Below are 11,922 nucleotides of genomic sequence, written 5' to 3' on the forward strand. Positions count from 1 at the left end.
CATCACTGTAACTAAGTTTACAGTGTCAACATTTCTGCATGAAATCCTACTTCCATGAAGGTGATAATGTTCACTTTTTGTCAAAATGTAGTTGTTGTAATCAGGTTGTAATTGCCATAAATAAATATATGCTATATATACAATGGGTGATATGAATGTATATATTGTATTCATGGGCTATCAGGTACTACTTTTTTATATGTGTACAGTGTTTTACTATTGGACTGCGTGACAGTTGTAGCTCAGAAAATCATAGGGGGAAAAAATGAGTTGAATCTTTTCAAAATGTGAAATTATCTTTAACAACTTAGATAAATAACAGTGGAGATATGTTTTATATATATATATGATTTTTCATAAACATAGAGCTCAATCTACTCTAAATCCAGCAATAGAAATGTATTATCACAATATTGTATAATCAGCTCTCCTTGGATGAAAACACAGGAGTGACCTGAGGAGGTGGTCCTGTGGTGAGCTTATCAATTGAAAACAGAGGCACAAGTCCATCACTTCGTATTGGCCTCAGCTTGGCAGACAAGACAGGGGGATTAAATTTAAGAGGGTTCATTTCAGCAACCTGGGGATCCAAAAGAGAAACACCCTTGGCCAAAACCATTGTGTCCAGCCTTAGAGACCCAGAAGACACCATCCCTACCTTTCTATGTGGTGAGGGGGACATTTTTTTCAGAACAATATCTGGCTCATTTGGTTTCTGAAACTTTGCTGGCTGATCCTTGAAGCTGGTCAGTGACCTCACTGATGCTGTCGACCACTCATTTTGCGGCTTTTTATATTTTGGTTCTGGTTTGGATAGTCCACTTAGTTTTTTTGGTTTTGTGGAGCTGTTGTCCAAAATCTCATACTGAGGAATAACAAAGTGGCGTGGTAGGCAGGAAGGGTTAAGTTTTGGTATGTGTTGGTAGTTCTTATGCTGATAAAATGGTCCAGTCATATGGTTATAAACAGACTGTGCCTTATTTTTACCCTCTAACTCTACATCCTTGTTTTGTGCTGAACAGGACAGAGCTGGCAGGAATTTGCCGGGAATAGGCTTGGGAGGCAAACTGATCTGCTGCTTTTTCTTTTTATCAGTTTTTGGTGGGGGGCGAGGACTAAGCATTTTACAGTGGTTGTCAGTGAAAGGAATCTTGGGACTTGTTTCCTTCTCAAGTTGCCCTGAAGAGCTGTTGGTTTCGATGATAACATTACATTGCTGGTTGACCCTTGGCTCTGTCTGTAGCAGGACCTGAATATAGAGAAATAGATTGTAAATATTTATTGATAAATAAACTTTAGCCATACAGATGACCTGCTGGTTGAAATTGAAAACACTTGCAGAAGAGACTTATCAAAAGCACCTGTTGGGAATTAGGATGGGGTTGAAGGGTAGCACTGACAATAGGGATACATCCTTGAGCCCAGGAATCTATAACTGTTGGCATAGGCTCTGAGTCTTCTGTTTTAGATACTTCCTCTGGTTCATCTCCTTCGTCTCGGCATAGGATTTGCTGCTCTAGAATCTGTGTGAGGTAGCTTTTGGCCCAGGATGCAGAGAAAGGCGGAAGCTTAAGGGCAAAGACAGGCAGCATTATGATTGTTATAATGTATGTACATGTATCATGTGTGGATGAAAAGGAACTAAATAATTTTAATATCTCTGTGAATGGCAGAAAGTAAGAAGATAATCATAATAAAAAGCATACATGTCTTTTCAGTTTTACCTGTTTTGCAATGTACACCTTAAAACAGCCTTCCATGACCTTGCTTAACAGTTCATTCATGATCTCCCCCACTATCTCGTCTGCATCCTCCTGGATTAACATGTCCTTCCACTGGGCCTGCGTCAAGTGACCAGGGATAATATCTTTCACTTCATCGTCCTGCACTGGAGGTGTGGTTATCTGGGCAGGCAACAAAACTTTCTGCTTGCCACCCCGAGACTTGGCTGCAGACCGGGACATCTTTGCTCAGGGGCTTATCTGCAATATAAAACACATTCAGTCAATATCAAAAATGCACGACAGGATCACAAACCAAAGATGTTTGATATAGTTAGGTGGGTAAAATAAATAAATAAACGATGCGTAACAAGGGATGTGTGAAATGTTGTATAGTGAGCAGTAGCACACTCTAGTGGATGTGATCAAAGTTGACACTGTTTTCGTTTCATGAGAATTTTGGTTTAAAACGATCATGCCCAGTGTTTGTTTCCCTGGAAATCACCTGTCTTATCATCATATAACTACAGACAAGAGCAAAAAAGAAAAATACGCAGTAACGCTACTAACTAGCTACTGTTGGAGTTCCACTTCAGCTAAGTGAAAGCATACACATGCCATTTCATTGTTTTACAGAGTTAGAATTGCATATATATATCACCATTAGAGCGCAACGCGGCTGTTTATAGGTTCATTTTTATTAATAATCATGGTTATTGTGATCTTAAGTTTGTTTGAAACCTTACCTCAAACTCCACTTCGTATTCTCTGCCTCCGTATAATCTTGCGTGTTGCTCAGCAACCGAGCACGCAAGGATGACGTAGTACGTAGAGGTGGCGTGGTCTCTATGGCTGCGGAGGACGCGGAGGTAGTTAATCCTGGTGCTAACAATAGCTAGCAAGGTTTAAGGTTTAAATTTAATTGGCAGAACCAGTTGTTGTGTGATCTGAGGCAAGAGGATGTGCAAAGTGTTTCAGACAAGTAACGGCATTCTCGTTTACTGAAGCGGTGTTATTGCAGTTGGCTTCTCGTTAACACGCTTAGCTTGTTGCTAATGTCCAAGTGTTTAGCGTCGCGCTGAAATAACGGTGTTTTTAAAAAGAGTGCGAACCAACGTTAACCCAGTCAACCCTTCTCTGATTATGGCGACTTGGGTTTTCTTCTTTTAGACTGACTGCAGATAACCCGCTGCCATTTTACCAAACTGCGCTGTTTGAGAGAAGAGAAGGGGAAATCTGTTCGATGTATCACAAAGAAAAGAGCATCCAGATCAAAAACAGCGCCTCGGCGCTGCATAACAACCTCAGCGTGCTGCGCATCGCCCCGCGGCGCCTCACCTACTTCACGGTGGTCCATGCTAACGTGGTCAACATGGTCAGCGCGTCCTGGGACGGCCTGAACTACTCCCACCGCCAGCTGCAGTCCAAGGAACCCAATGTCGCCACAAGCACATCGCTCATCATGCAGGTCAGGAAAGAGGATAGCGTCTGCAAATAGCCATTTCACAGTGAGAGCAGGTGGGACAGGGTATTAGTGAGCTGCCTCAGGACTCTGGTGCCTGCCACCTGTGAAAAAAACAACAAATAAATGTTACTTTATATATTCTTTCTAAATCATGCATATAAAATGCATGTGGATTGTGGATCATTTATGTTTTGTCGACTCTGATTTTCAACACAATGAATTTGCCTCTTAAAGGACACTGTATTTATTATTCTGTTGCCTGTGCAGGCACAGGTCACGCTTAGCCATGTCTCACCTGTAGAGTGAAAAGACTGGCCATAAAGACTTAGCTTGCCTTGTTAATATGTTTTGAATTACTACCCTGTGATTTCCTAAAATTGGGGGACTGTATATTCAAAGGGCAGCTAACATGATGCAGAATTTTGCTAAAAATTACATTCTTTAAGAGGCTACTGAAAAATTTCAAATGGTGAATTTTAATATCAGCTTGTTTGTCTAATTTTATCCTTTGATCTCTTTTAACAGGCTGCATTTTGTGTTCTGCCCTCTCGTGATCTGCTGGTGGTGACCTCGCAGAAAGGCATCCAGGTCAGTTTCTGCGTGTGTCAGTTGTGTATATTTTGATGGTGCATAAGTCCAGACTGTGTCACTAAATATTTTTTCAATTTGAAAGCTTAATAAAAGAATTCAAGTGCATGCTCATACAGCTGTTTATTTTCATGTTAAAATCATTCTTTTAGATGTATGAATCTGATGGCTCTATTATGGTGTACTGGCATGCACTGGATACCCCAGAAACACCTACAGGTAACCTTCCATGTACACTGTGAATTTGCTCCACATGTCGATGCTCTCAGTTAGTTGCATGGAAACTTTGCAATGAACACATTTATGCAGCACAATAAGATATAATAGAGTTTTATATAATATAATAAAAATGACAAGAGTGATTTGTTGTTCCCGTCAGTGCAGTTAAACCACCTTCATAACACAAATATAATTAAAAATATCAAATAAACCATTTACAGGCATTTACACCTATATTATTATACCTACACAATCATGAATACCGAAGACATTGTACACATTTTCCTGCTATGTCATGTTTACTTGGATACTGCTGACTTTGCTTGAGGATTTTACACTGGTTATACATGCATATTTATGCAACCACACAATAGTCTGTGGGAAAAAAGTATTCATCAAGAGTTTCATACCTAATCAACTGCACTCACGGAACTTATTTATGTCCCAGCTCAGGCCATGTTTGCTCGAGGAATATCAGCAGTGTGGGAGAATTATGTATGTGTGGGTAAGTACTGGGTGAAGTTACTTTTGCTACATATATCCCAAATACATGGCACAAATCAGTCTGTTTGAGCCTGTCTCTCTCTGTGTAGGTGTTTCATCTGGTGCAATTCTGGTATTTGATGTTCCCAGTAAAGGCAGTAATATAACCCTCTCTGAGGTCCTGGAGGAGCACAAGGAGTCTATCACTGACATAGCTTCAGAGTGCTCTGGCAGCCAGGTACATGTGTGCTTTTTCAGGCTGTGCATTTTCTGTGGTCTCTCAAGATAAACCTTTGTTGATACAGGGTAGCTTTAACTTTTCCATGAATGACACACTCCTTAAATAAATGACTACTTTATATAATAGTCGTAGGAATTACAGCCCTTCTATCAAATACATAATCCCATCTACTTTGTTGCTGTCTCCCCACCCTCAGGAGTGCATAGCTGATCTTGTCAGTGCAGATGACGGCGGAAACTTGTGTGTGTGGAAGTCTGGGGAGGAATTTCAACTGCTCAACAAGATCCCTGGCTTTGAGTAAGAAGTGGATTCTGTTAGAATTTAGTAATTTTTGGTGTAAAGTGTAAAACTGATCTAAAACAAAGTGGTTCAGTGATAGTGTAAACTTTGGTTAAATTCCAACAACACTAATCTTAAGTCTTTCCACTATTATTTTCCTCTCTATCTCTCTCCATGCATTGTTATTCTTGTCTACTCTATGTTCCTTTCCTCATATCCTCTCCTCACTCTAATCTAATGTCCATTATCTTTTCCCTTTCTTCCCTCACTGCTTTCAGCATGAGCTGTTCATCTGTCAAGCTGTGGAAAGGTACAGTGGTGGCAGGGTATGGCACAGGCCAGATTCGTGTCTATGAGGCAGTGACAGGAATTCTTCATGCTGAGGTCAACGCCCATGCTCGCTGGATATACTCACTGGACATTGCTCCTTTTTCAGGACTGGTGAGTTGTACAGTATAAACCAAGCAGCTAAGAAATAAATAACAACACATTTTATTATGTTAAAATTTATAGTTTAAAGTGGCAAACACAGCTAACAATAAGAGATTCAAAGATTGCCTAGTCAAAGACTGCTTGTGTGCTTTAGCTTCTGTCTGCTGCTGAGGACTCACTTGTCAGAGTGTGGCACCTAACTGTGAACCCAGAGACCAACAGTGTGGAGGTAACTGGTCCAGAATCCAGGCACAATTAGTGATGTTTTCCTACTGGTTTAACATATATCAGGTACTTTTTTCTGTTACTAACAATAAAACCCTGGCCGTGTGTTTTTCTCATTTACTCTTAGGTTGCCCATTTGCACAACGAGTGTGTGACGGACACCCAAATCTGTGGTGCCAAGTTCTGTGATGGTGATGGTTATGCCTTTGCAGTGACAGGCTATGATCTGAGTGAGATTATCCGCTACACACAGTCGTAGGACTTTGCCATCCTTAAGGCTAAATGTATGTATGTGAATTTGGTTTATTGGAGTGTTTCTGGAAAAGATAGTATCACCCACAGAATAGCAGAGTAAAAATAGATCAGGTTGAGATTCTGCAGTGTCAAGATATTTAACATGACCTTATTTTTAGGAGAAACATTTCTTTCTCTGTGTTCACAAACATGAGGAGATTGGCAAGGGACAAAATAATGGAAACGTAAAGGAGTAAAGTAAAAATGTTTATATGTTTGTTAATTCAGCTTTAAAAAAAATATATTATGTTATTTTTTATCATTGTTTCAAATAGCTGTACCAGTAAACATTTTTGTTATATGGAAAACCTTTGTTTCTGAGTTTTAATTTTGCACTTTATGAATACACCAGTAGGTGGGGCTGTGTGTTAATTATTTTGAGAAGGACAATAACTGTAGTGCATAGTTCATTAAAAGGCAAGGTGGAGTTGCCTAAAGGGTTAAAAACTGAAGACAGTATTCAAAAAATGTTGCATCGTTACAGGGTAGTTCATGCAGACTATGGGACAGAGGCTGCTCATATTACTTTGTAAACATGGGTGCAATCCATAAATAGAGGCCATAAATCTATTCTTTCCATTGTGGCGCATACTTTCTTAGATTGTGTCAAATGCATCATTTCCTCTTGCCATGTCGATCTAGCATACATCAGTGTACTACCAGTTAAAAAATTTGACTTGCAGTATATGGTTATATTAAGGTCTTTATTTATTTAGATTTTATTATATTTTTTATGTAATATAATTATTATCATCTACATTTTAATTTGATGAGTACCTTAGTGCAAAAACAGGGAGAACGTCTTTCTGTTTCCTAGAAAAAGACATGAAGAACTAAAACATCCGTTATTAAAAACAAATGCACCCGTACTATCCCTAAGCAGTGGTTCAGCATTAATATGCCATACCATCCATCCATTATCTGCCGCTTATCCTGCTACATGGAGGGTCATGGGGGGAGAGGCAGGATACACCCTGGACAGATCACCAGTCTATCTCAGGGCTGACGTGTAGAGACAGACAAACACTCAAGTTCGCACCTATGGGCTGTTTAGAGTTGCCAATTGACCTAAGCATGTACTCGGACTGTGGGAGGACGCTGGATTGTGCCATACCAACACAAGACAAAATATTAAATATAACAGTGATGTAGTTTTATAGGGCCTGTTGTGATGAGCTTTACTAATTGCTTTACTGAACACTGTTGTTTATCACAGGTCATATATATATATTTTTTTAATCAGGTCAGGCAACCAGGTATCACTGTAATCCCAAACCTCTTATCTTGACAAGATAAGAAGATTCAGGTCAGCGAGGAATTGTGTGCTGTTTGTCAGTCTAAGGCTAAGCGTAAATCCCTGAGTTCTAGTCTTTTCTGGTTTGCAGTCAGCACTGGTCACATAACATCAACTGACATGCTTGTTTTGAATCCACACACATGGCAGGTTATGTAACTTAAATTTGGTAGGTAACAAGTGACAGTCATGTTAATGCTGATGGCTGGGTCAAATGTAAAGTATAAACATGTACTTCAATGACTTGAACACACATGCTGTGTTTATGGAATGAGGAATTTTCAGTATGTCCTGTTATGCCGTGCCTCTCAGTTGCCTGGGGTGAGGGTGGCCAACTACACTGATTGGAGAGGGACAGTGGAGGACAAAGCTGTCAATATGAAGTCCCAAATGACACAGACACTGAGATTACATAACAGTACAGTCGGAGGCAAAGGTTGGTCAAATGTGATACATGAAAAAAACAAAGGACTGAAAAGGCAGTGGAGATGCAGGGATGAGTAAGAGTTTGTCAAGGAAAGGGCTAAGGGTATGACTTTACTTTTTTTTTTTTTAAATATGGAAATAAACATGTATTCCTTGTTAACTCGGCCAATAGTACTGTGTGAATGCTCTAGTTCTGTACAGCCCTGGGCCAACTCATGCTGTGTACTGCTAAAACACTTGCCATTGTCAATAGCTCTTAGGTGTTACACACAGCTGAACACACAGTGTTGGGGAGATCAGACCTCAACATGAACTGTTTTCAGATAAGGATGCAAATCTATGTGCACTGTGTATTCATGGGTGTACGTGCATGTGCGTCAAGTAATAATGGAATTAAAGCAACACTCTCCTACTCACATTTACTGGTAGACACTTTGAGATCTCTTATTTAATGACAGTATCAAAATAAAAATAAATTCTGCAAGAACTCCAATGAAAGACCCATAGTGGTCTGGCATGTCACTTATTATGAGTTATTGCCACAGAGAAGACTTCATGGGCTGATTAAGGCACCCTCCTTTTATTCAGGTGCTGAACTATTAATTCATATGTCAAATTCTCACGTTGTTATTCATAAAAGCAAACAACCGACGAGACAAGTTTGTTCAGTGCACAAGCCAAACTGTACATAGGTATTGACCAAGCTTGGGTTTGTCAAATGGCTTGTGCCAGTACATGCTTATCTTTCAGCCAAGACCTCATATGTTTGTGGGTGTGGTATGGGTCTTTATCTGTATTTGTGTTTCTGTGAGTACAACAACAGCATCAATATCTTTGTCAGTGTGTTTCTTCTTTGTTCTGACAGAGAAAGAGCAATTTATTCCATGCACATCGAGCCTTGTGGCAGCTGCCTTGGCCTGTGTTGCTAAGCCTGCTGGGATAGAGCCTCACCGGGGGGGATGGAGAACCTCAAGCCCAGCCTGTGCCACAGACAGACCAGCTCTCTGACAACACAACAGGAAACCAGGTCTTATAGACATTCAGTATAATTAGATCTTTTAAATACACTGAAATGGGAATGAAGAGGCACTACTGAAAAAATGCCACTGCTGACTGACAAAGAGGCATGTGAAGTAGCAAATATAGCAAATAACCAGACAAACACTGAGGCACAAACAAGATCAAGTTGCAAAATGATCAGAAAATACAATGTGATTTGTATTACTGGCTCTGAATGTTTATCAGACCCTTAGGGTTGTTTATATCTTGTGTATAAGATACTGTATTTTTGAATTTGATTTAAGCATATAACATACAATCACATGAACATAAAACTGATGTATCATCACTTTTTAAGTTTGATGGTAAACTGTTACTTACAGCCAGTATTTATGCGGCAACATTAGAATTAAATTGAAACGTTTCTGTCCACCTGCCAAATGTGAGTTCAATTTCTATTCTCTTTTAGCTCTGTTTTTGGTCTCTTCCAACATCTTATGGGAATAACTGGTGTTCACCTGCTATTCAATTCAGTTCAATTCAATTAAATTTTATTTGTATAGTGCCAAATCACAATACAAATCATCTCAAGGCAATTTACAAAAAAACCCAACAAATCCCTTATGAGCAAGCACTTGGCGACAGTGGAGAGGAAAAACTCCCTTTAATGGAAGAAAGAACCTCCAGCAGAACCAGGCTCAGTTTGGGTGAACATCTGCCTCGACCGGTTGGGGTGAGTGGATAGAGGAGAGAGAAAAGTACAGCAACAATAAACAACAAATAGACACTGCAGGTTGGTGGGGCCAGTAACTGCACATCAGCAATATACAGATCCAGGACCAGGGACACCTGCAGAAGGTACAGGGAGAGAAGACAGAGAGAGAGGGAGAGAGCGGGGTTAGGGTAGGGGAGCTCAGTGCACCGATGGTGCTCGGGAAGTCTAGGCCCATAGCAGCATAACTAAGGGATGGTTACCTGAAGCCAGCCCCAACTATACGCTTTGTCAAAAAGGAAAGTTTTAAGTCTAGCCTTAAAAGTACAGTGAGTATCTGCCTCTTGAACCCAGACTGGGAGCTGGTTCCACAGGAGAGGAGCTTGATAGCTAAAGGCTCTGCCTCCCATTCTACTTTTGGAAACTCTGGGAAACTCTGCTTTCTGCATCATTTTGAGACAGGATGTTAAATTTTGGCAATGTTGCGCAAGTGAAAAAAGGCAGTTCTAGAGATTTGTTTTATGTGTGAGTTAAAGGACATGTCCTGGTCAAAAATAAATCCAAGGTTTTCTAGAGGTTGAGTCATGGCAACTGGACTTTCAGTTGCCATCTTGAAAGAACTGAAAGTCCAGTTGCCATGACTCAACCTCTAGATAACTTTCCCTGGACAACTGAGAATCTACAAACTAACTCCAAGGTTTTTCACAGTAGTGCTGGAGGCCAGGGCTATGCCATCTAAAGTAGCTATAATTTTAGAAAAGCTATTTCTGCGGTTTTTAGGTCCAAATACAATAACTTCTGTTTCCTCTGAATTTAAAAGTAGAAAGTTACTGGTCATCCAGGCCTTTATGTCAGTTAGACACGCCTGAAGTCTGGTTAACTGGTTTGTGTTAACAGGTTTCATAGATAGATACAGCTGAGTGTCATCTGCATATCAGTGGTAATTAATAGAGTGCTTCCTAATAACATTGCCTAAAGGAAGCATGTACAAGGTGAACAGAATCGGTCCTAGCACAGAACCTTGTGGAACTCCATAACTAACTTTTGTGTGTGTGGAAGGTTCATCATGAACGTGAAAGAACTGCAGTCTTGTCTGGAGAGCTTTTTTATATGTTAATAGACTGTTTTTCCAGGCTAGATAAAATTCCCTCTAAATTTGTGGAACTCCACTTCCTTTCCAGCCTTCGTGATGCCTGCTTTAAGGTACGAATATGTAAACTGTACCATGGAGCTAATCTCCTCTGAATCACTAACTTCTTTTTCAGAGGGGCCACAGTATCAAGCATTTCACACAGTGAGGCTACAGCAATGTCAACAGTATGATCAATTTGGTAGGGAGTAGGATTGGTGGAGTTTTGGTGTGTTGGACTAAAGCTAGTCTGTTGCTAATCTGTAGACGAACTATACAGCACAACACGTTTGCAATAGGAAGCTAGTCACTAACCTTATCTATCTGCAATATGGTGCTGAGAAAGGAGTGTACAGTGAGTTGTTTTTATTATTTTACTGTTTTCATTGGAATGAGGTGCCGCTGCCAAAAACAACACTATGTGAGCAATGAGAATGACTCAAAACTGCAAACAATGATCTAAAACTTTTTTAACTGAACTCTGAAACCTGTTGGTTTAGTTAGGACATAAATCTGAAGTTTCATCGCAAAAGTTGTAATAGACAAACCTTTCACAACCTCTAGTATTTTCATATTATAACTTGCTTTTAGAAAATATTGATGATAGCTTTTTGAAATCGTGGTTGTGCCATTTCTTTTAAATTGGCCTTTTCCCAAGACACCACTAAACACTGACAGATTTGGGAAATTATGTTGACTGCAACTCACATGTAGTGAGTGGGTGCTGGTATCAACATTTTTCAGAGTGATATCTAGGACTATGCATTGACGAATGAATTAAACTTTGCTTACTGTAATGACCTGGAAAGACACTAATCTGAAATCTATTTTGAAATTAGAGCATTTGGAGTAGTTTGGGGGCAGCATAGTGGCTGAATGGTTGCACTGTTGCCTCACAGCAAGTAGGTTGTGGGTTTGCAACCCGGCCTCTCTGTGTGGAGTTTGCATGTCTGGTTTTCTCCAGGTACTCTGGTTTCCTCCCACAGTCCAAAAACATGTATGTCAGGTTGATTGGTGACTCTAAATTGCCCATAGGAGTGAGTGTGAGTGTGTGAGGTTGTTTGTCTCTATGTGGCCCTGTGATGGACTGGTGACCTGTCCAGGGTGTACCCCTGCCTTTCACCCAAAGAGAGCTGGGATAGGCTCCAGCAGATCCCTGTTGCCCTAAAAAGGAATAAGTGGGTATAGAAAATGGATGGATGGATGGATGGATGGAGTAGTTTGTCCTGGCTTTATTAAATTGGTTACACTTTTATTTAGATTTTTTATTTCAGTTACTTAATGTAACTGACATGGTCATGCAACAAAATACGCAGAAATACTAACAGCAGATTGACCATGAGAGGTAGTGTTTAAACATTTTGTGTACTGTTTTATCTTAGTTTCATAATGGTGATTATGATCATTAGGCTGAA

General features: G+C 40.1%; 2 protein-coding genes across 4 annotated transcripts; one reads left to right on the forward strand and one right to left on the reverse strand.

Moving 5' to 3' along the window:
- Positions 1–260: 260 nt before the first annotated feature.
- Positions 261–2,574, reverse strand: c20h2orf81 (chromosome 20 C2orf81 homolog). Its single transcript, XM_026321795.1, has 4 exons — positions 2,468–2,574; positions 1,725–1,982; positions 1,362–1,568; positions 261–1,249 (listed from the first exon to the last, which is right to left on the reverse strand). The coding sequence occupies exons 2-4, from the start codon at positions 1,962–1,964 to the stop codon at positions 422–424; spliced, it is 1,275 nt and encodes a 424-aa protein (XP_026177580.1). The 5' UTR covers positions 1,965–1,982; positions 2,468–2,574; the 3' UTR covers positions 261–421.
- On the forward strand, positions 2,493–8,667 carry wdr54 (WD repeat domain 54). Of its 3 annotated transcripts, none has more exons than XM_026321796.2 (10): positions 2,493–3,189; positions 3,712–3,774; positions 3,927–3,993; positions 4,442–4,498; positions 4,587–4,714; positions 4,914–5,014; positions 5,275–5,437; positions 5,583–5,657; positions 5,781–5,937; positions 8,533–8,667. In XM_026321796.2, the coding sequence occupies exons 1-9, from the start codon at positions 2,965–2,967 to the stop codon at positions 5,910–5,912; spliced, it is 1,011 nt and encodes a 336-aa protein (XP_026177581.1). In that variant the 5' UTR covers positions 2,493–2,964; the 3' UTR covers positions 5,913–5,937; positions 8,533–8,667. The 3 variants fall into 3 exon arrangements, with proteins under 3 accessions (XP_026177581.1, XP_026177583.1, XP_026177582.1); XM_026321798.2 differs by lacking the exon at positions 8,533–8,667 and having other exon boundaries at positions 2,494–2,703; positions 2,892–3,189; positions 5,781–6,255; XM_026321797.2 differs by lacking the exon at positions 8,533–8,667 and having other exon boundaries at positions 2,567–2,590; positions 2,892–3,189; positions 5,781–6,255.
- Positions 8,668–11,922: the final 3,255 nt, after the last annotated feature.

This window comes from Mastacembelus armatus, chromosome 9, assembly GCF_900324485.2.
Source record: "Mastacembelus armatus chromosome 9, fMasArm1.2, whole genome shotgun sequence".
Classification (NCBI taxonomy): domain Eukaryota; kingdom Metazoa; phylum Chordata; class Actinopteri; order Synbranchiformes; family Mastacembelidae; genus Mastacembelus; species Mastacembelus armatus.